This window comes from Corylus avellana, chromosome 5, assembly GCF_965113065.1.
Source record: "Corylus avellana chromosome 5, dhCorAvel1.hap1.2, whole genome shotgun sequence".
Classification (NCBI taxonomy): Eukaryota; Viridiplantae; Streptophyta; class Magnoliopsida; order Fagales; family Betulaceae; genus Corylus; species Corylus avellana.
In genome coordinates this window covers 9,790,497-9,815,678 of record NC_142494.1, presented here as the reverse complement: position 1 = coordinate 9,815,678, position 25,182 = coordinate 9,790,497, and the positions used below count along the sequence as shown (strand labels likewise).

At 37.0% G+C, this 25,182-nt stretch overlaps 1 protein-coding gene across 1 annotated transcript; it reads right to left on the bottom strand.

Annotated features, from left to right (window-relative positions):
* Nucleotides 1-2,832: 2,832 nt before the first annotated feature.
* LOC132181813 (glutamate receptor 2.8-like) lies at nt 2,833-24,097 on the bottom strand. Its single transcript, XM_088517060.1, has 5 exons — nt 23,776-24,097; nt 4,885-6,161; nt 4,311-4,623; nt 3,362-3,759; nt 2,833-3,180 (listed from the first exon to the last, which is right to left on the bottom strand). The coding sequence occupies exons 1-5, from the start codon at nt 24,077-24,079 to the stop codon at nt 2,833-2,835; spliced, it is 2,640 nt and encodes an 879-aa protein (XP_088373186.1). The 5' UTR covers nt 24,080-24,097.
* Between the last annotated feature and the right edge of the window lie 1,085 nt (nt 24,098-25,182).

Below are 25,182 nucleotides of genomic sequence, written 5' to 3'. Positions count from 1 at the left end.
AGCACGAAAATGTCCTTGGACTCCACAGTGAAAACAAGATCCACGTTTCTTAGAGAGACACAAATCATGAGGTGAACAGTCAATAAATCTACTAAGAGACACCCTAGATTGTTGAGCAATCCTAAGATCTTCTCTTTTCATCTCATTAACCAGAGTGAGTCTATCACTATCAATATTAACTCTGTTCAAGTCTTCCTTAATAAGATCATTGTCAGAATTAACAGTGCAAAGTTCTTTAGACATCATATTATAGGAATATAACAAGGCTTTCAAAGAGAGAGTAGGGTTGTTGTTATCAATTTCAATACATTCAACAGAATTAAGAGATTCAGCAACACTCTCACAAGAAACTAAGGACATATCGAAGTCTTTTCAAAACTCAAGTTCATCCAGAAAAGGAATATTCAAAGCTATGAAAACAACAATCAAAAGAAGATTAAGAACACGCTCAAGACGTTAGTCAAAAATGAGCGAACCTGCTCTGATACCAATTGAAAGCTTATACGGATCATGTTCTACCTCTTAAAACCAAAATATTCAATAGAAAATACTAAGCCATGTTATCAAATAGAAAAACATGCACAGTGGAAGTATAAATCAAACACAACCACAACATAAGGTTTGTTTACGAAGTGGAAAACCCTTGAGCACCTCAAGGTAAAAATTACTCTGGGGCAGCCAAACCCAGGAACCCACTAAACGAAGATTCACAATTATAGAATAGACGATACCCACACCCATAAGTACCTCTAAACTTAGCAAGAACGACAAACCTCTCAACTTGTCTCCATCATGACCACCTTCAAACAGTGACTTCCTTTACCGACCAAAGATACCAACTTTATCATCATCAAGCAAGCAAGGCAACACGCCAAAGGCTAAGTCGCCAAACAAGAGAAAGGGTAGCTTCGAGCTATATTACGGCCCCTCTTGAATATCAACACCACTAGGAACCAGTGCTAGAGGAGAAAACGAGACTTTAGAGAAAAGAGAGCTTCTCAAAGTAAAATTCCAAAGTGTGAAGAATGAACAGTGACTGAAGACTATTTATAGGAGATCCATTTTCTTCATGTCCTAACGGGACACTTTCCAGTTATGATGGAAAGAACAGATTCGTGGATCTGAGAATTCTACGTCTTAACGAGAAAGTAGTTCCGTTATGACAAGAAGAACAAAAGTCTCTTCTTTGTCACATGTCCCATCTTGACGTACCAGCTGACGGGACTCGAGGGAGTCCAACTTTGCTTCCATCAGATTTTCCTTCCTGACGGGGTTCCTGATGAGAAACTAAGGGCTTCAATTTTGCTCTTGTCACATGTCCCATTCTAATGAGCTTCTTGACGAGAAACTAGGGAGTCCAACTTTGCTTCTGTCACATCCTCGTTTTGACATAGTTCCTGATGAGAAACCAGGAAGTCTAACATCTGCTCCCGTCACATCCTCGTCTTGACACAGTTCTTGACGAAAAACTAGGGAGTCCAACATATGTTCCCATCACATCCTCGTCCTGACGCCGTTCCTGAAGAGAAACTAGTAGCTTCATTTTCCACTCCCATCACATGTCTCGTCCTAACAAGACTCTTGATGCAGCGACAGTAACTTCCCGTTACATGTCCCGTCTTGACAGCAAATCTGATGAGAAAACATAAGCTTCAACATCCAAGCCCATCGTATGTCTCGTCCTAACGGGGGTTCTGATGAGAAAACAGAGAACTCCTCTAAAGACCCTAAAAACAACATAGACTACCCCTCAAACAACCCTTAAGGATTTACACACAAACACTCAAAGTTTTAAACACACAGACAATACAAGAACAGTCATTGAATTAGGCCAATCTAAAACCTAACAATTAAGAACTAAATATTCATAGTATTCTGAAGAATAAGTTTAAATTTGAAGAGCAAGATAGGAGTCAACACTCTTAGATATTATTAGTCATTAATAAGATGATTTCGATGTCTCATAATCCGTGAGGTTGCACGCGTTTTTCATTGGAGGAGTAAGAAGAAAAGTTTTGCCTAATAGCCAACTAGTGGTCGAAATACCAAGTAGTTCTTGCTTTTATAGTTTATTTTAAGAGGACAATATACTTTAGCCCCTTAACCTATTAATACATTTCCATTTACACCTCCAAACTTTAAAAAGTCATATCGGGGCCCCCTGAACTACCACCACGTGTCAAATTAAACACTTTTGCATATCTCTCCCCAAAACAACCCTTGAAGTTATTAAAAATAATTTATGATAAAATAAAATTAAATAAATAAATAAATAAAAAATTGTTTGAACAAAATTTAAGAGAGCTAATATGAAAAAGGCAACCCCTTTTCTGGTATTTTTAGTGTTTCCCAATTTTTGTTTAATTTTTTAATTTTTTTCAAATAGTAATTCTAATAACTTCAAGGGCATTTGAGGCAAAAAATGAAAAAAAGTGCCTAATTTCACACGTGGTGGTTGTTCAATGGGCCTCGATGTTACCTTTCAAAGTTTGGAGGCATAAATGAAAATAAGGTTATAGTTTAGGGGACTAAAATATATTTTCTCTTTATTTTAAAATAGTATAGTTCTTCACATGTTCTTCTTAAAGTTCAATCTTGGCATGAAAATTTATATTTTTCGTTGCGCAATTATGTTTTGCACTCATATTCCCAACAATTAAAACCATATTCATCTATCATATCCGTTACAATATATTACATCAATCTAGTATTCAATCCGAGAAGCAAAAAAATTCCTAAGGGAAACAATTAATTATACCCTAAATCTGGAGGATCGATCCAGATTTAGCATTGAACTAAATGATATAAGTAGCTATTTGACTCACTTCTTTGTTACAAATATGGTTGATATTGGTTTTCCATTTCAGGACGAAACATTAATAACTCATCGTTAGCAGGATTATGATGTTGTTGTTCATCGCAAGAAGGTTGATACCATCTTTCCCAAACATAATGGAAGATGAATATCAAAAGAGCAATGGTGGATGTTCCTCCGGTGATGACAAAGAGGCCCCAAAAACTATTTATTCCAAGACTATCATGATTATAAACAAGCTGAGCGGTGGAGCAATTGAAGGATGAGTTTAAAGAGCGCTCAAGCTCTTGCAATTTTCCACTTTCAGACACTTTAAGAACTGCTTTGGAAATATCAGGTAGATAAGGAGAACTCCTCGCAAAAGCCTGAGACATGAGAATAATCTTTTAGACCACACATAAACTTTAAGTGCTTGCAACTTTTCACATTTATACATCTATTTTTTATATTTCTGGAAATGTATATCCAAAAAAAAAAAGGACTTTTAATTGGAAAAGCAAAATTAAAGAGTAATTCAAAGCAGATGATGGCTTATTGGGCACTCACAAATCCGAAGCCTCCAACTTTGAATGTTGGTCCCGAAGTGGTGAAACCATCACAATATTTAGCAAGATACATTTTAACATATGGGACCTCAAGAAAGGCTGCTACTATCTCTCCCGACATGAGAGCCTGTGGATAATCATCTTCTGTTCGCATTCTCTTTATGTTGTTTGGATCAAAACCTACGACCACCTCCAAATATTTCACAACAAAGGAATTCGCATCACACCCAACTTTGGCTCCACTCTTTATAAGTGTCTCGACGTCGACCTTTTTTGGATCAATTCTTTGAACGGTAAGCAATGATGTTAGACTGGCAGTGAAACTTTGCGTGATGACTAATGCAACAAATAGCCATACTGCCATAGCCATCCGTGACAAATTGCTGTGTAATTTCTCTCCTACAAGTAAACACATGACTTCATGATTTCCTAGTTTTGAGGGACATAACATACATGAGATCAAGGAAATAGTTATGTAGCATTCCATAGCTTGTACACTATTTATGGATTCTCTAATGTAGTTTAATTTATTTCAGATTGATTGTATTACTGGAAACTTATTTTGTGTATCACACAAACTAGTGTTGATATCTTTGTTGCGTAGATTTCAATGACTTTAAAGTATAAATTACCACTTGTTCCAAAAGTTTAAACTTATAAGAAATAGTAAATTAAATCATTTAATATTCTAAAACTTTTCCTTAAGTGTGGGCTCAAACTCTCCCATAGTAAATGAGACCCAACACGTGGCATACTTAATTAATGGAGACAAGATTTAAACTCAAGATCTTTGCCTCAGATACATAGTAAATTTAATATTTTAATTAATATTCTAACACCCCTTATTTTTTAAAATGTACCTGTAGAACTTTAATTGTTACTATCGTTGTAGTTTAATGGCTTAATGTAAGTAATTAAGAGAAACAAAGAAGGAAGATAAATATGCTTACCATGTAGTGAGAACAATGTTGTGAAGGATAAGGAAAGCATGGTTCCAATTTGGTTCCGTACACTGCCTCTAAAATTTGGGTGGTGATTCCGCTCTATCAACCATACCACAAATCCATTATAAACATTAATGATCCCTGTAAAGGCCCATAGGTAGGTGGTGAATGGCTTCTGAAACAACCAAGCACTTTCTAATCTTTTAGGTTTTGTATATATTAACATCTGGAGACCCGACTCAGCATATGGTTGCGAAAATTCTGCATCTTCACAACGATTGGAAACTATAGCTATATCTCCAACAACTGCATCAAAATGCTTCACAAACACAAGGTAAAAATTCAGCTGAGGCAACTACAGAGATGCAAATTTTTCATTTCATTCTACCAAGCTTTTTGAAGACATAAAAAATTACCCTAACATGCCAAATGAAGCCATTTTGAAATGATGTAATCATAAATGAGATCTAATAGTCATTTATGTTAATGCAAAGCAAAGTTAAGCAAGAACAAGTGTTTAGTATACTGTTTAAATGGACATGTAGTATAAAATGTTTGTAGTAGATAAATAATATAATACCTTAATGTGGACTTGTTCCACCAAAGAATCATAGGTGCCGTCAAATGGTATAAAATCATATGGCAAGTGATATGGAAGAAGTGCTAATGTGGCTTTGAAGACTTCGATGGAAAATCCATTGATGATTGGGTTGCCCCCATGATGATCATTTGTCACATTCACAAATTCTCTAAATGTGCTCCCCGTGGGTACTCCTATTTTCAGTCGATGTGAATGATTAGTTGGTATTGCCCATCCTTTTGGCATTGACCAGGGGCTGCCTGGCCAAATCACTTGTCCTAGAAGGTTCATTGACTTATTGTAAATGCTTGGCTTATGGATGCTCTTTGAGAAGCCCAATCCCTCCGTCCAGTACCCAAGTTTCCTGTAACTTTTTCCGGCAACATTAACTATTTGAAAAATGTGAATTGGAGCTAATTTCCACTCAGTACTAAAACTGAATAAACCAGTCAAGCCCTCAAATTTGGTTTTCAATAATTTTTCTAACAACTCTTGTCCATTCCATTTATCCACATAACCACTACTTTTTAAATATGCTGCATGGGCAAGAGCCACTGCCCATGCAGCATCATAGGCCTGCAAAGTAGAAGCTCCTGGCTTTGGAAGTAGCCCATTAGGATATTGCGAACGAAACATATCCTCAAATCGAGATTGGAAATCTTTTGAGCGTTTATTAGAGGTAGAAAAGTAGCTCTTGACTCCCAAGACACCTTGAATCGAGGTAATGGATGATGCATTAAGTGAATCTATTTGACTTGTAATGTCATTGGTGCTGATCCACACAAAGTCCTTCCCCATCATTCCCATCTCATTAGCTTCCTTGAAGATTTTAGTAGCTAATGTAATGGAAGTGTGAACAATGAAAACTCTACATTGTCCATTTTTTAGGCTCTCCAACTTTTTAGATATATAAGCGTAAGGAGAAAAAGGGGAGAAAGCCACAAGTTCATTAATCTTTGCATCGACTTCTTGTATAGCGGTGATGATGTTGGGATTTATGCCACTGGCAACTGGGTTGAAGTCTTCATAGATGATGTTAACTTGTCGCCATTGCCAACTCTGAATTATAGCTGCTACAGCTTTCATCTGAGCATGTACGTTGCGAGCTGCACTAACCAGGAATGGCCATTGGGAAAAGGCCCAAGGTGGGACCTCATTTGACAGTGATACAATAGGGACTTGGGATTCATTGCCAAGCTGAGCAACAAAGACTGCCTCCTGCCATGCTCTAAAGCCTATGATTGCCCTTGCATGATGCTTCTTAATAAGGGTCTTAGCTGCAATCAAAATTGTGAGTTATTCCAATTAATCAAGTGCATAATGGGAAAAAAAATGATCTTTTAGTTTGATTTAGATTATTAGTTTTATTAATTTGGTTATTAGTATTTAATTTATATTTTAAGAGTTTAGTGTTATTTTGTAATTCAAGAATGGATTTAGCCTAAAGTTAATAAGACTAGGGGTTAGGATTTTTGTGATTTTCTATTTATTCATTAAAATTGATGAATAAATAGATTTTGTGTCTTGTGAGTTGTAATTACTCTTCTCTAGCTTGTACTCTGACACATAGCATTTCCATGGTGTGATATCAATTTTTCTATTTGATGAGATGCAAATTCTTTATCTTTCCTATATTTTTGTGACAAATCCTTATCGTGCTACGTCAATCTTGGTATTAGACAAACATACGCTATACCAGGATGAACACACGAAGCTTGAGGCAATATGGGAGCAACCATTTGCATTCTTTGCATTCTACAAACTTCAACCACCACAAAGCCCATCCTTTTGGAAAACCCAGTAGCACCCCTAAATACCAACACCCAACAGGCAACCACTGTCATTCAAAAATCAAAAGAAACCAATGAAAAATCCCAAACAGAACCCCAAAGCCTCGATCTTTTGGCAAACCCAAGCCGTGAACAACAACACATCTAGGTGTTCTTAAAGAAGTCATCCAAACTCTTTTCAAGAAGTGGTGAATTAGTGTTGTAGGATGATATTTAATTATATTCTTGGTAAAAACGAAAATAAGGAAATATCAAAAATAATATTGAAGTAGCGCCACTTGATCAGAATTTTACCCGTTCTCAGCCAATCGAAGTACAAAAGGAAAGATTGTCACGATTCCCGCTGATTGTCAATTTTATATCAGGATTTTATTTTATTTGATTTTATTAGGACTTCATTTCCTTAATAGGGTTAGATTTGCTTTAATTATGTCATTTTCTTATTAGGATTTGGTTTACTATTGCTACTAAGATTTAGTTTACTTTCTCTACAAGTATTTCTCTTCTATAAATAGGCTAGGTTATAATGTAAAACTAACTCATTGAATCATTATCAAATCAAATAATTTTCTCTCAAAACTCTTTGGAGTTTGTATTCTTTTCTCAACTTTCAGGTGTGAGCTTATCTTTGGTAGAAGACGAAGACGCTTCTCTTTGCAGAATTAAAGATGCTACTCTTCTGTTAGTTACCTTAGTCTTCCACTACGTTAGTTGGTATCAAAGTAGACTTTATCCTGATCATGGCCAATTAGCGCAACGGTGACAACCTTCTCCAACAACACCGCTTGTAGGGGAGGAGCTCTTTCAAGAGCCAAATTCATAGGTATCCAAGATGGCATTATCCGGATTCGATGGCCAACTTATACTACAACAACAACTTCTATAACGACGCCGTTCGTGAGAGAGATGTTGTCTCGAGATCCAACTACTAGCAATACATCAAGCGGTCAAAGGCTTTTTGGAGAACTGAATTCCAAGAGCTCTAGCAGACAGTGCAGACGATGCAACAAGAGATGCTTCAGTTGTGGGAAACGTTGGAACGCATGCAGATGGGTTCCCTTCGGAATCACAGGGACAATGATACCAAGATGACTTTGGGATCCGAAGGAAACCCATTCAATATCCTTATGTTGACAGGTTTCTTAATGATAAAGTAAGTCGCATTCCACATTTCCGTAACCATATTCTTGAATCTCCAAATAGGCACTCCGTCTATAAAGTGAATATTAATTATGATGAAAAGGATGTTGAGGCTATTAATTTGGAGTTGCCTTCAGAGAAACAATTTGTGTAGCAACAAATATTTGTTCCAACGACTACACCAATGGAAGAACAACCATCACCTCCTTCGTCATTGGTGCAACTCATCACGATCACCACGAAAATTGGCAATTCCCTTGAAGAAAACTGTGAAGTTGAAGATAACATCCAAGAAGAAATCGCAGGAGAAATTTTTGTGGAAGTAGACGAAAACGAAAAATTGTGTGCTGGTGCTATTTATTTAGATTTATCAAAGTACCCTTCTTCGGAGGAGCTGCACATGCCATGTTCCAAAGAAAACTCGAGGACGAGGTTTTTTCAAGTGGTGGTGTTTGATGTACGACGATATTTACCTACATTTTAGGTAAAAATGAAAATAAGGAAAATATCTAAAATAATATTGGAGCAACGCCGTTTAATCAGAATTTTATCCGTTCTTAGACAATGGACATACAAAAGGAAAGAGGAAAGATTGTCACGATTCTCGCTGATTGTCAACTTTATATTAGGATTTTATTTTATTTTACTAGGATTTTATTTCCTTTCCTTAATAGGATTAGACTTGCTTTAATTATTTTCGGTTCCTTATTAGGATTAGTTTTACTATTGCCATTGGGATTATGTTTACTTTCTCTACAAATATTTTTTTTTCTATAAATAGGCTAGCTTATAATATAAAACTAACTCATTGAATCAATATTAAATGAAAGAAATTTTTAAATTTGTAATTCAATGGAGATAGATCGATTAGAATTGATGAATAAACAAATTTTTTTTCTTTGTGAGTTATGAATGCTCTTCTCTTGTGGTGACAATTATCTTGGTCAGAGACGCCAATCCTTTATCTTTCTTGTTTTGAATCTATTTTATGAAAAATCCTTCCGATCAAAAAGGATAGAAAATTATTGATCTGAGCGGTACAATAAAAAATTCTCTTTGTGCAATATGTGATGATAATTGTATTAATGTGTGTATGTGAATGATTACAATTAGCAAAGCATATTGGTAACAAACTCATGATCTTCAGATAACTATTCATATCTGCATTGTGTCTATAAATCACATGCATGCATGCATGGTATAATTGATGTTAGATATTGTTAGTATTTTTGTTGGCTTAATTCGGTTCCAAAATGCAGAGGCTAATATCTACGGGCTCAAACACTGATATAGAATGCTCAAAATAAAATCTCCATAGTTCGTAATGTAGATTCATGTGTCATGAACATCCTTGCAAATTTCAGCTCAATCAGACCACAAACACTCATTGATCGAAAATATTGATCAAGGACCGACGAAATTTCCAGATTACTGATGATTGCTGATTTTCACCCTTTGCAATCCCTGTCTAGACAGGCCCTTCCCTCTTAGGACAACAGTTCTAGAAACTCAATTTCTGTCCTTCGCAAGGCTCTGTCCGGATAGGCCACTAACCTGTCCAGACACCCCATTCCTGTAACAGTTTTAAATGATTTCAAACTGTGTCCTAGGTCTAGGGATTGTGGGGCTATTATAAATACACCTCTATAGAAATAGAGAGGCACGAATTTTCACCCCAGAGAGTTCGTGAGAGGCTGTGTTTAGAGAGAATTATTAGGAGCCTAGTTGTTCCTCTTAGAGGATCTTTGTTATTTTGATTATGAGTGTTATTGAGCAGCCTATCGGAACGGTCAGATAAAGGAGAATCACGTTGAAGAAGATTGTGAGCAGAGGAGACGAATTGGAGGCTTGTCAATTTTACAAAGTCAAGGTCTTGCATCGATTGTAAGTATTCCTAATGTCTGTAATCTCTGGATAATATTTTGATAGTGATTTCCTAACTTTGGCTACCCCGGAGAGGTTTTACTTTTAGATAGTTTCTAAAAGGTTTCCTCTTCGTCACCAAAATCCTTGTGTGTGATTGCTCACATTTTGGTGATTGTTTTGCTTGGATAAATATCTGTAAATTCCATATAAATTGTGATAAACACATTTTTGGAGTCGTTTAACATTTTTCTATTGGTATCAGAGCGGGTTCACTTCGTGGAGGATTTAATTCCTGAGTGTGATTGTAGTGACCCAAATAATTAACTAAGCTTAGGTAGCTTAGTTACGGGGAATTTGGACTTTGACTAGGATCAGCTAGGAGGGTAATTTGAAAATTTTGGATTGTTTGACTGGACGTACGCTTGGGTTGCCGAACGTATGCTCTTGTCTGTAGTAAAGGACGTACACTAGGGTTGCTAGATGTACGCTTCTATTTTTAGTGCGGACGTGCGCTGACAATAGTATGCCGTACACTGCAAATAATACACGGACGTACGCCCCAATAGTACGGGACGTACGCTACTGTTGGAATACCCCTTGGATAATACTTGGATCGTACGCTACAACCTTTGGACCGCTCTCTAAACAGTACAGGACGTACATTCCAGTAGTACCATACGTCCGCTACTTTTCAGAAAAGTTGATAGCGCCCTCTACTATAAATACCCCTCCCCCCATACGATTTTCTCACCTAGACAACCCCCAGGCTCATCAAAAATCCCTCCTTGTGAGTGTTTTGTGTGAGGTTTGTGAGTTCGGTGCTATCACAGAGGAGGTTCTTGAAGTTTCGCTTCAAGCAGGTAATATCCTAGCTCAGATTTACGTCGTTATGTTGCTTAAATGTTGTCTTAAGTTGCTAGTTTTAGTTCTAGCTGGGTTGCGTTTTAAATCTTGACAAGGCTAGCATTTGACTTGGTTTAACATGATTTCACATGCATGGAGGTTTCATTTTGAGTTAGGAGACCCTAGAGAGCCTTTTGGTAACCTTAAAAATTATTTTGGGAGGATAGGAAGATGGTTGAACCAAATGAGGTTCTACCTGAAACTCTTTGAGCGGACGTACGGCCTCGAGCCCGGACGTATGATCCGAAGTACTTTAGCAAACGTACTTTTCCAGCATTGCATGTCTATTTTATATATATCAAACATGCATATTTTGCAACTCTCATGAAATACATTTTGGAACTACTGTGAACTCTCTTTTGTGAAAACATGTGTTGATTAATAAGATAAGAATGAGGCTTGTAGAACTATGCATGTAAAAGACTGATAAGACTAATTGCATCGTATGACATGGTACAACGGTACATGCGGGATAATGGCCATGGGCTTACTATACAGGTTAACTTTATGGTCAAATGTGTGTATGGGCTTTGGATCCAATGGATTCGTTACCAAGACGCAACCATTCCCAGTCGATGGACATTATAGGACAGACATCATTAGCGGTGTGGGCCACCCAAGGTTGGACTCGGTCGTGCCGCTAGTGTTATGTACGGCAGACTTACAATATTCGGTGTACCGATGTTGTATTATAGGTCCCTCGGGACAGCGTCAACCCTACTGAAAATGGGTAATATCTTGGGTAGACCATACAGTTGAACTATTACTGTTACTTATGATTATAAGCATATATTATTATATCTATATCACATTCATGATAAACTGTCATCTCATAATGTTGCATGTGCTTTATAAAAAACTGAGTTCACCATTTAATGATAGGTACGTCATGTGCATTTATACTCACTAAGTCGTCGGACTTACCCTTGTATTATTTCCCTTTTTTTTTTCTCCATATGTACAATTATGTTGTTATAGATAGCTTAGCAGAAGATGGATATTGTGAAGCATCCGATTATCTTGGAGGATTCGATCCGGGAGATGCTTGAGGACTTATTGCAAGCATAGGCGAGCGCTCATGGTAACTAGTACTTTGAGTTACATCGTAGACTTAAAGCTTTTATGCATGCTTGCATATTTAGGTATAGCATGAATCCCTTGTAACGATGATGTGTATAGTATGATTTCCGCTACTTAATGGTCTTTGGTAGATGCTCTTGTTGTAATGATTGATGTTTATAGAACTTTAATGTTTTTCTCTACTTAGTATCCTTTGTCTTTTGGAGGAGTAAAGGTCCCTGAGTCTTGTTCAGAGTGGAATAAGGCTGGGAGACGAACTGTAGAATTAATTACTAGTTAATTAATTTTTGAGGCGTTATAGTTGGTATCAGAGCTGTTGCTGTTTAGACAATAGGAATTGATCTCTTAAGTGTTAGGCCATGATTTATCAGAGCTTTTGGCTAAGCAGACTCTAGGAATTGATCTAATAGGTGCTAGGAAGTGATCTACCAGAGCATAGGATCGATTTAAGTGTATACAAGGGATACAAAGTTTTGAATCTTGATGATCTTGAGGATGTTGGACTTGAGGATTGTAGGAATTTGATATGGTACTGAAGTCGGGACTAGGACCAATTTGATGATGTAACTTTGGAGATTAGGAATGATCAGCACTAAGATAGGTATATATGGTCTTAAGCATAGATCTACACTAGGATAAGGTTGTAGCAGTGTAGGCGCTTAGTAAGGATAGGTTTGCGATTAGGTTTGACGCTTTAAGCGATACACGACGTAGCGCTTTGAAGTAGGGGATGATGATCATTGTGACTGCAGAGATGTCACTGCACGATGGCAATAGGAGCAACGATGGTAAGGGACCATCGCAGCCTGATGCAAAGATGAGAAACATTCTAGACGCCACCCAAGCATTGGAAACTATGGCAAGTCTTTTGGTGGAGGCTTTGGTGAACGTACGAGGAGAAGGGACGTCAAGTGGAAATAAAGGTTGCTCTTTCAAGGAGTTTTATGAGCATTCTATCCCTGCGTTTAAAGGGAACCTGAACTGGAGAAGCGAGGGATTGGCTTAGGAACTTGGAGAAGCTACTACAAGTTATGAATTGCACTGAGGAGCAAAAATTCAAGTATGCGGCCTACAAGTTCTCTAGAGAAGCCAGGCAATGGTGGTACGCTAAGAAGAACTCGCTAGTGATGGAATTAGGAAGCGAGGAGGCCATTACGTGAACCTGATTCAAGGAAGAATTCTATCGGGAGTACTCATGATGCTTAAGAAGGATGACCCCCCAAGAGTTGCAGCCCAGCAAGAAACAGAGTTGTTGGTGTCATCGGGGTGGCAGGCTACACTTTGGTAAATGTGGATCGAGGAAGAGTTTGTGCTACAGATGTGGCAAGGTGGGACACTTCGTTCGAAAATTGCAACCAGGCCAAAAGGAATGGTACTGTGATAAGCGCAACCACTAGGATTGTTTAAGGCATGAGGTTCGCTTTGTTTTGGGATTTGAGGCTCGGTTACTAGTTGTATACTCAGACATCAACCAGTTGTATTTTGTTTTGTACTTGCACTTGTTTTGGGGTTTTGGAGCTAAAAGTGTAACATTAAGTAAGAGTTTTGTTAATGCATGATGGTTGTTATGCTATGTTGATGTGTGATGATAAGATTCAGGATTTTGTTAATTGCCCATTAGAAGGATGTTAAGGCTTGATATTTTTGAACTTCGATTCTGGTAAAGGGCAATTGGTGAATCTAGTACCTTTGGATCTTGTATGCATGGATTACATGATTTTGGGTCATATATGAGCTAAGAGATTCTAGAGAATCTTTTTGTACCTGAATGGACTAAGGAGTTCTCGGGTACAGTTGTCTATGGAGACAAAGGAGATGGCTAGAGCTAATCTAAGGATTATAATCGTAAGATCAATTATCTTCCTGGCAAGGCGTAGTAGCTGACACATTAAGTAGGGAGTTGATGGTAGAGCTTGCCGCTCATGGAATTTCCAAACCCTAGTTGGTTATGGAATTCACTAGGATGGGAGTAGAAGTGGTAGATGAGGGTGCAATCAGAATTGCTTACTAGGATTAAGGTTGCTCAGTTGGAGGACCCTGAGTGCACCAAGGTCAAGCAATTGCTAAGGCACAAGGGTTTTGTCTTAAGAATGATGGATTGCTCACTCATTTCAAGCAATTGTATGTGCAGAGGACGGATGGTCAGTCGAAGCAGACTAACCAAATCCTGGAGGACATGTTACGGGTTTGCGTGTTGGACGTCAGAGGTAGCTGGATTTAGTACCTACTTTTGATCAAGTTCGCTACAGGCGACTATTGGAATGCCGCCTTACGAAGCACTTTATGGATGTAAGTGTCAGTCGCCCTTGTATTGGGACAATGTTGGAAAGAGGTAGATGTTGGGATCTGAAATGATTCAAGATACTCATGACAAAGTGCTTACGATCAAAAAAGGATGAGTGCATCCTAGAGTCAACAAAAGAGCTACGCCGATAACAGGAGACGACCTTTGAAATTCGAAGTAGAAGATTGTGTGATCCTTAAGATGTCATCGATGAGGGGAGTGATGCGATTTGGGATGGAAGGATAGATTGGCATACAGGGTTGCCTTACCCCCAGACTTGGTTAGAACATATGATGTTTTTCCTATCTCGATGTTAAGGAAGTACATCGCTAATCTAGACTTAGTGGTGGAGTACGAACGTTTGAAGATACTGGAAGGACTGACGTACACTGAGGAGCCGGTGAAGATCATGGATTGGAAGGAACAAGTACTATGGACCAAGACAATTCCCATCGTCAAGGTATTATGGCATAATCACGGAGAGAAGTGAAGTAGGACATGCGAAACTATTATCCGCATTTGTTTAAGACTTGATTGGGTATGACTCATTTTCTCAAGATTATACTTGGACAATATACCTATTCCTGTTTGGGTTAAAGCAATAGTCAAGTAAGAAAGAGTTTGTTTTCCTCTATAGGGTTATGGAATAGACCACCGATCAGAACTGTATGTGGAATTACTCATTCTGTAAGTTGATCAACTTGGGTTTCGAGGTTAACGAGGACTGGTACAGTGTAGGAAACAGTGAGTACGATGTCTTTGATGTCTTTACATTGAGGTTCAACGATTTTATTCATATGGTTAATTCTTTTTGGACTGTATGCCTATCTATTACGGTTATGGGTAACCGTTACAATTGGATTATCTAAGAGTAGTCGATTTAGATAATTTGCTTCTGGTTAGGAAGTATAGCATCATGTCAAGGATACCCACGAGCTTGTCTCCAGGTTGAGCTACCTATTTTGGTGAATTTAGGGGTCGTTAAGTTTGACGATGGTTGATATAGTGTGCGTAACCCTTGGTGACTTACAAAATGGATTTGCTACAATTTGTGAGGATGCCAATGTAGATCACTTTATATTGGACAAAGGAGTTCAATGCCAGAAGATCTAATGGGATAAGGTTTTTCCAAGGATGGACTGAGCATGAACCTTATAAGACTACGGACGTTAAGGTGATGTTACTGTTTCTTCTTGTGTCTTGGGCCTACGAAATTTCGTGGAAGAAATTTTTTTAAGGAGGGGAGAATGTAGCAACCCAAATAATTAACTAAGCTTAGGTAGCTTAGTTAGAGGGTTAATTTAGACTTTAGGTCACTAGGATCAACTAGAAGGGCATTTTGGGAATTTTGGATTGTCTGACCGGACATAAGCTAGGGTTACCAGACGTACGCTCTTGTTTGTAGTAAAGGACGTACGCTAAGGTTGCCAGACATACGCTCTTGTTTCTAGTGCAGAAGTACGTGGGGGGACCACCAGACTTACATTGACAATAGTACGTTGTACTCTGCAAATACAACACGGACGTATGCCCCAATAGTACTAGACGTACGCTACTTTGGGAATACCCCTTGGATAATACCTGGATCGAACGCTACAGCCTTTGGACCACTATGTAAACAGTACCGGACGTACGTTCCAATAATACCGGACATCCTCTACTTTTTAGAGAAGTTGGTAGCGCCTTCTTCTATAAATACCCCTACCCCCCTACGAATTTCTCACCCAGACAACCCCAGGCTCTGCGAAGATCCCTCCTTGTGAGTGTTTTGTGTGAGGTTTCTGAGTTTGGTGTTATCAAAGAGGAGGTTCTTGAAGTTTTGCTTCAAGGAGATAATACGACTAGCTCGTTTTTACGTTGTTATGCTGCTTAAATGTTGTCATAAGTTGCTAGTTTTAGTTCTAGCTAGGTTGCATTTTAAATCTTGACAAGGTTAGCATTTGACTTGGTTTAACATGATTTTGTATGCATGGAGGTTTCATTTTGAGTTAGGAGACCCTAGAGAGCCTTTTGGAAACCTTAGAAATTAGTTGAGGAGGATAGGAGGATAGTTGAACCAAATGAGGTTCTACCTAAAACTCTCTGAGCGGACGTACAGCCTCGAGCCCAGACGTACAGTCCGAAGTACTTCAGTGGATGTACGGCCAGGAGCCCGGAAGTACGGTCAGAAGTGTTCCAGGGAATGCCACTTTGGCCAGTTGTCTGATACTCTCTCTTTTGATGTTCTAAGTTCGTTTTAGTTGGATTTAGAACTAATGATAGGTCGATTCTCAATATTCGAGGTTATGGAGCCTTAAGGGAATTTTATGAAGGAGCCTTATGGCACATGTGAGTGTAAACTCACATGGATGCTTGTTGTTACTTTTCCCGCATTGCTCGTCTATTTTATATATATCAAACATGCATATTTTGTAACTCTCATGAAATACATTTTGAAACTACTGTGAACTCTCTTTTGTGAAATCGTGTGTTGATTATTAAGATAAAAATGAGGCTTGTAAAACTATGCATGTAAAAGATGGATAAGACTAATTGCATCGTATGACATGGTACACCGATACGTGCGGGATAACGGCCATGGGCTTACTATACAGGTTAACTTTATGGTCAAATGTGTGTGTGGGCTTTGGATCCAATGGATTCGTTACCAAGACGCAACCATTCCCAGTGGATGGTCACTATAGGACAAACATCATTAGTGGTGTGGGCCACCCGAGGTCAGACTCGGTCGTCCCGCTAGTGTTATGTGTGGTAGACTTACAATATCTGGGGCATCGGTGTTATATTACAGGTCCCTCGGGACAGCGTCAACCCTGCTGAGAATGGGTAATATCTCGGATAGACCATACGGTTGAACTATTATTGTTACTTATGATTATAAGCATATATTATTATATCTATATCACATCCATAAGAAATTGTTTTCTCATAATGTTGCATATGCTTTATAAACAATTGAGTTCACCATTTAATGACGGGTACGTCATGTACATTTATACTCACTAAGTCGTCAGACTTACCCTTGTATTATTTCCCTTTTTTTCTCCATATGATTCGATCCAGGAGATGCTTGAGGACTTATTGCAAGCATAGGAAAGCGCTCATGGTAACTAGTACTTTGAGTTATGTTGTAGACTTAGAGCTTTTATGCATGCTTGCATATTTAGGTATAGCATGAATCCCTTGTAATGATGATGTGTATAATATGATTTCCGCTACTTAATGACCTTTGGTAGATGATTTGGTTGTAATGATTGATATTTATAGAACTTTAATATTTTTCGCAGCTTAGTATCCTCTGTCTTTTTGAAGAAAAGAGGTCCCTGAGTCTTGTTCGGAGTGGAATAAGGCTGGGAGATGAACCGTGGAGTTAATTACCAGTTAATTAATTTTCAAGACGTTACCGTGATCCTTGTTTCATGTTTAAGATGTCTTAAACCCTTAACACTGTGCCAAATTTTGATGGATCAAATTATGGCTATTAGAAGTCCCGTATGATATTTTTCTTAAAATCCATAGACATTTGGCATGTCATTGAATCTCGATTTACTGTTCCAGAGAAATCGATAGCTGAATGGTCTATTATTGAAAAACAAATTCGTATGGCGAATGACAAAGCTATGAATGCTATATGCTTGGCAATTTCACAAATTGAGTTCTCCAGAATTTCTAATTGTGATAATGCCAAGGATGCATGGGAGATCCTAGAAACTAATGAAGGAACTAATCTTGTTAAAGCTTCAAAACTTCAAATGTTAGTTTCTCAATTCGAGTATATTAAAATGTTAGAGGATGAGACATTCAATGAGTTTTTCGGTAAACTTAGTGAAATTAGAAATTCCATGATAAATTTAGGAAAGAAGGTTTCTGACACTAAGCTTATTAGAAAAGTTATGAGATCACTCCCTGAAAGATTCAAAATGAACGTAACTACCATTGAGTCATGCACTGATCTTAATACCATGAGGATAGAAGAGTTAGTTGGTGCCATTCAGACTTATGAGTTTTCCTTGCCTCAACCTAGGAAAAATAAGGATCTTGCCTTTAGAACTTTTACGAAGAACTCTGATGAGTTATCTGATGAGGAATCACCAGATGATGAGGAACTTGCCTTGACAGCTAGAAGGTATTTTAGGAATGAACATAGAATTTCCAAGAGATTTGGAAAACTAAAAAAATAGTACTCAGAATAGAAATGAAAGAGACCCACATGGTCCAAAATGTTATGAGTGTTCTGGCTATAGTCATGTGCACAAGGATTGTGCTAATCTCAAGAGTAATAAGCCAAAAGAACAAAAAGCTTTCAATATTACCTTGAGTGACATTGATGTAGAAGTCCTAGATGAATCTCCTAATTATGTAGCCTTTGTTGCATCCTATGAATTTGATGATTCTAAACAATCAAATGGCCAGTCTGTGTCTGATAATGAATCAAATAGGGTTAGTGATCTTCAAAACTCCTTTGACAATTTAATGGAAAAATTTTCTATGCTTAGAAATACTAATTTGAAAATTGTCAAGGATGTTAAGAATCTTGAGCTTGAAAGGGATAATTTGTTGAAATATTTGAGTGATTCACATGTTGTTTGCAATACTCTTAAATTTGAAAACCATGTGTTAATTTGTTGAAACTAGAAATCACTTGAGCACATTCTCTAGTGAAAAGCTTAATCAAATGTTACATGTTCATAAGCGTTCTAGTGACAGATCTGGTTTAGGATTTGGTAAAACTGCTCATATGTCTTCTAATCTTACTTCTACTCCAAAGACTGTGTTTATTAAACCTATGATAGTAGAAGAAGTTTCTGTTAATGGACATCAAGCAACTGATCAGACTCTACAAGGTAAGAAAGGTAAGAAAATTTTGGTTGAGCCTCATACATCTTACTTTAAGCCTAGAGTCATGCATCCTCCTAGGAAATTACCTTCTCAAAGGTTTGTCCCTACATGTCATCATTGTAGAAAAGTTGGTCACATTCGACCCAACTGTTTTAAATTGAAACCTCAAGTGCATAAGAACAAAAATTATGTTTCTAGGAAAGATTGTGAGGGTTTGGTCATGATGATGAAAGGAGTGCTATCTAGGTTAGATGAGTTAGAAAAAGGCCATAAACCTAGACCTAAGATCACTCAAGTGTGGGTTAGGAAGGATGAAACCATTCACCCCTTGAGGGGGAGTGGTAGTGAACTCACCTTATGTTAGGTGAGTCAATAACATGCCTAGTTTTGATTTTCATGCATATCTTTGCATATCCTAGAGCATGCTGTTTTTTCTTTTTACATTGCATTTTTGTTAATTGTTTTGCATGTGTTTTTGTTTGTGTGCATTTCTTTTGTAAAAAATTTTTAAAAAGACAAAAATATTTATTTGGTTGTTTTCTTTTCCTTCTTTTGTCTTATGAACCTAGATAGTCCATTAATTTTTCATTTTGCTTTTATGGATTTAATTCCTTGCGTCTTGGAATGCTCTTAATATGCATGAGGCGAATTTTTGTTTCAATGGACTTGTTCTTGTGGTTGCATTTTGTTCTCAAGTTTTTGGAGTCGTTAAACGTTTTTCAATTGGTATTAGAGGGGGTTCACTATGTGAAGGATTAAATTCCTGAGTGTGATTCATGTTTCTTGTCTAAGATGTCTCAAACCCTTAACATTGTTCCCCATTTTGATGGATCAAATTATGGCTATTGGAAGTCCCATATAAGATTTTTCTTAAAATTTATAGACGTTTGGTGTGTCATTGAATCTAGATTTAAAGCTCCAGATAAGCCAACAGCTGAATGGTCTAATATTGAAAACCAAACTCGTATGGCAAATGACAAAGTTATGAATGCCCTAAGCTTGGCAATTTCACAAATTGAGTTCTCTAGAATTTCAAATTGTGATAATGCCAAAGATGCATGGGAGATCCTAGAAACTACTTATGAAAGAACAAATCTTGTTAAATCATCAAAACTTCAAATGTTAGTTTCTTAGTTTGATGAAATTAAAATGTTAGAGGATGAAACATTTAATGATTTCTTTGGTAAACTTAGTGAAATTAGAAATTCCATGATAAATCTAGGAAAGAAAGTTTTTGACACTAAGCTGATCAGAAAGGTTATGAGATCACTCCCTGAAAGATTCAGAATGAAGGTAACTACTATTGAGTCATGCACTGATCTTAATACTATGAGGATAGAAGAGTTAGTTGGTTCTCTTCAGACTTATGAGTTTTCTTTGCCTCAACCTAGGAAAAATAAGGATATTGCCCTTAGAACTCTTAGGAAAAACTCTGATGAGTTATCTGATGAGAAATCACCAGATGATGAAGAACTTGCTTTTATAGGTAGAAGGTATTTTAAGAATGAACATAGAATTTCCAAGAGATTTGGAAAACAAAAAGAAAGTACTCACGATAGAAATGAAAGAGGCACACGTGGTCCAAAATGTTATGAGTGTTCTGCCTGTGGTCATGTTCACAATGATTGTGCTAACCTCAAGAGTAATAACTCAATAGATTAAAAAGCTTTCAATATTACCTTAAGTGACACTGATGAGGAAGAAACTCCTAATTATATGGCATTTGTTTCATTTTATGATTCTGATGATTCTGATCAATCAGATGTTAAGTCTGCATCTGATAATAAATCAAAAGGGGTTAGTGATCTTCAAAACTCCTTTAACAATTTGATGAAAAAATTTTCTATGCTTAGAAATACTAACTTGAAAATTTTTAAGGATGTTAAGAATCTTGATTTTTGAAAGGGATAATTTGTTGAAATCTTTTAGTGATTCACATATTGTTTGCAATACTCTCAAATCTAAAAATCATGTGTTAATTGCTAAAAATAAAACCCTTCAAAATGATCTGATTGCATTTAATAATCACTTGAGTAAATTCTCTAGTGAAAAGCTTGATAAAATGTTGCATTTTCAAAAGCATTCTAGTGACAGATTTGACTTAGGATTTAATAACATTACTTCTTTGTCTTCTAACCGTGCTTCTACTTCAGAGATTGTTTCTGTTAAACCAATGAAAGCAGAAGAATCTTCAGGTGAAGGAAAGCCAACAGTTGCTCAAATTCTTCAAGGTAACAAAGGTAAGAAAATCTACATTGAGCCTCATGCATCTTACCCTGAACCTAGAGTCGTGCATCCTCCTAGAAAATTACATTCTCAGATGTTTGTCCCTACATGTCATCACTGTGGAAAAGTGGGTCACATTTGACCTCATTGTTTTAATTTGAAACCTCATGTGCATATTAATGAAAATTCCTATTCTAGGAAAGAAAGTGAGGGTTTGGTCATAATGATGAGAGAAGTGCTATCTAGCTATGACAGAAGTGACATCTAGGCTAGATAAGTTTGATCAAAGTCATAAGTCTAGACCTAAGATTTCTCAAGTGTGGGTTAGGAATGATGATACCATTCACCCTTTGAGAGGGAGTGGTGATGATCTCACCTTATGTTAGGTGAGTCACCCACATGCCTAGGATTGGTTGTCATGCATTCTTTTGAATATCCTAGAGCAAGTTGTTTTCTATTGCTTTGTTCTGGTATTTTTAGTTTTTCTTTTTGCATTGATTTTTGTTTGTTTGTTTGTGTACCTTTTTGTTTTGGAAAAAATTCAAAAAGACAAAAATATTTTACATTGGTTGCTTTCTTTTCTCTCTTTTCTTATGCACATACTTAGTCCATTAATTTCTCTTGTTGCTTCCATGGTTTTAATTCCTTGCGTCTTAGAATGTTCTTAATATGCATAAGATGAAAATTTGTTTCAATGGACTTATTTTTGTGGTTACCTAAAGCGTGAGCTTATGTGATACGTTTTGCCTATGCTTAATCTCTTGTGCACATTTAACCTTATTTTGAGGTGTTTGCTTAACTTTATTTGTGAGGTCTGTTAGGTAACCATATGTGATTTTCGACTAGACATATTTTTCAAATTAACCATATGCTAGTTGAACCTAGGGTTTAAAAATTCCTGCTTTCTCTTTTGTGATAAGCACCACAAGTTTAAGGACACTTTCTCAATGAGAGAAAGAAACAAAATAGTGAAACAAATAAAATTAAAATATCATATTCCAAAAGGAATTTATTTCACTATGTCAAACTTGTGTAAAGTGTTTTACAAAGAGAAATGTATAGGATGAGAATGGTTAGACCCTAGTATGATAATATTTCATTTTTGATTAATTTGTCTTGTCAAAATCTCGTATTGGTGAAACTTTCTCCTCTTTTTCTAGGATGGTAATTTTTTCTCATTTGATGGCTTACATACAAACACTACACTAGCATAGGTTGAATGGAACAATTGTTTTTGCTTAGGTTAAACAATATGAGTTTCTTGTCTTTTCTAGTCTTATGTATATTTTGCATATTTTGAGCATGTTTGGAATATTCATTGTTACAATACATGAGTCGTTGATGTGGTTATCATGTGTTCATTTGACGTTTGAGGGGGAGAAACTTTTTTTTTTTTTTTTTCCAGTTTCTTGTTTATTATTGAGTCATTAGTTGAGGGGGAGTTTGTGGTTGTGTGTGTTCATGATCTTGCCCGCATACTTCATGCATTTTCGTTTATTTTGTGATCATGAGTTGAGTTTTTTTGTGTTATTCCTATTCCACATAAACCTTGATGTAGTTTGTGAGTGTTTCAGAAAACCTGAAGACCTTTTGTCATTCTGTGACAAAAAGGGGGAGTAATGATGGGAAATGATGGGATGTCTCGGCATATAGGTTTTTGTCACCGAATTGCCAAAGCGAGAGTTTGTTAGTATTTTTGTTGGCTTAATTTAGTTCCAAAATGCAGAGGCTACTGTCCATGGGCTCAAACACTAATATAGAATGCTCATAATCAAATCTCTACCAATCATAATGTGGATTCATATGTCATGAATGTCCCTGCAAAGTTTCAGCTCAATCGGGCCACAAAAACATATCGATCGAAGGTGTTGATCAAGGACCAACGAAATTTCCAAATTGCGGATGAGTGCTGATTTTCAACCCTCTGCAGGCCCTGTCCGGATAGCAGTTCCAGAAACTCAGTTTTTTCCCTCCGCAAGGCCCTGTCCGAACACCACGTACCTTTAACAGTTTTAAATGATTTCAAATTGTGTCCTAGGTCTAGAGATTGTGGGGCTATTATAAATACACCTCTATAGAAAGAGAGATGCACAAATTTTCACCTCAGAGAGTTCGTGAGAGGCTGTGTTTAGAAAGAATTATTGTGAGCCTAGGTATTCCTCTTAGAGGATCTTTGTTAGTTGATTCTGAGCGTTATCGAGTAGTATATTAGAATGGTCCGATAAAGGAGAATCATGTTGAAGAAGATTGTGAGCAAAGGAGATGAGTTGGAGGCATGTCGATTTTACAGAGTCAATGTCTTGCATCGGTTTGTAAGTGTTCCTAGTGTCTGTAATCTTTGAATAATCTTTCGATAGTGATTTTTTGGATTTGGTTGCTCCGGAGAGGTTTTACTTTTAGATAGTTTTCTAAAAGGTTTCCTATTCGTCACCAAAATCCTTGTGTGTAATTGCTCATATTTTGGTGATTGTTTTGCTTGGATAAATATCTGTAAATTCCGCAAAAATTGTGATAAATACGTTTTTGGAGTCGTTAAGCATTTTTCAGATATTTATTAATTTATTGTTGATTAACTAACACCAGAGAATTCATATATTGAATTTGTTGTGTGATAACTTTCTTTCTTTTTTAATTTTAAAATAGTTTATTAAGACCTATTCGCCCCTCGATCTATAGAGACCCGAAAGATATACATATACTTGTGGAGAATATGCTGGTTGACATGAACTAAGAAGCAAGACAACGAAAAGTACTAGTTCTCACCAGAAGAGGCTGCTCCGATGGGGTCTCCTCGAGAGTTTCTCACATGTAGAGTCACGTTATGCCGGAGACTCGTCCTCCGGCCATAAAAATCCTTAAGCGCCATCTCCAGTGCTAATTTCTCCTTTTTTCCGGCAAGGGAGGTGTAATCTACAACAACACCTAAACTGAGCTTGCAGTCAAGTTGGCGTTTCTCCAAAGCATCATCCAGTGCGTTGGACGTCCCATTTGAAGAACTAAATACCAAGATGAACAAGAAGATATATAAACAATGGATTGCATGCATTTCTCCTGCTCTTTTGGGCATTTTACACGGACTCAGAGAGTCAGAATATATATATAGATTCTGTCGATCTAACTCATGTCAATATAGCAGTGCCTTCTACGTTATCACCATAAATGGACTTATTCAAAGTTCTTAATTTCCCTAAGATGAACCTTGACTTCCAGCTTTTGGTCGAAAGTCTGAACGCGTTTAATTGACGCTGATTCTAACTATCGCTGTACTTCTTGAGTAATTAATCCCAATACTTCCTCACTTTCTTATGCACGGGTGGCCTCCTTTCCCTTTTTTTTTTTATTTATTTTTTATTTGGGAAAAGTTTACTTTACTCTCGGTAATTTTATGTATTTTTTAATTTGAACTCCAATATTTAAAAATTTGTAATGTACCTTCTTAATGTTTCAAAAATTTACAATTGAGACCCTCCGTAAGTGGACAGAGTCTCAGGTGAGATTTTTATGCATTCTCTTCCAATTTTACACCAATCTAGATATTGAAATTATATGATTACTCTCATGAAAACCCCTCATTATCCCTTGCCCATCCTTTGGGTGGCTTGCGGCCACCCTATAGGGGTTGGGGGATGGTCATGGTTGGCAGCCCCACTACTGGCCACCTCTTCAATTTTTTCTTTTAATATTTAATTTTTAAATTAAATTAATAAAATATTATTATGCTGATGTAGCAAAATGATACTTTTTTATTGGGACTAACGGTGGTTACACAATTTTGACGGTATGAATTTTATTGGCATTTTGATTGACCTAGAGAGTAAAAAGTTAAAAAAATAAATAAATAAATAAACTTAAGAATTTTTTAGTTTTGGCGGATTGACTCAGTGACTTATAATATATTTACCTTTATTATTATTATTATTATTATTATTATTATTATTATTATTAGTTTTTGGTCGAAAATTGATGACTTTAATAGTGTTGGGGAGCTCAATCGGCTGGGACCACGCTTAATGAAGCGAAAGTTATTAGTTCGAATCCCCCTTCCCCTCTTGTGTGGACATATCAAAAAAAAAAAATAGTGTTGGGGAGAAAATATCTCACCATGGGCTCCACTCACTCACATTTATTTACAAAATGTCCTCACCACTAACCTAATGACACCTATCCACT

Excerpts from the sequence above, each read along its gene's own strand:
- LOC132181813 (XM_088517060.1), bottom strand. The coding sequence starts at position 24,079 with ATGCCCAAAAGAGCAGGAGAAATGCATGCAATCCATTGTTTATATATC. Across the intron at positions 6,162-23,775 it reads CATCGGAGCAGCCTCTTCTG|CTAAGACCCTTATTAAGAAG; the intron begins GTGAGAACTAGT and ends TTTTGATTGCAG. Across the intron at positions 4,624-4,884 it reads TGGAACAAGTCCACATTAAG|CATTTTGATGCAGTTGTTGG; the intron begins GTATTATATTAT and ends GTGTTTGTGAAG.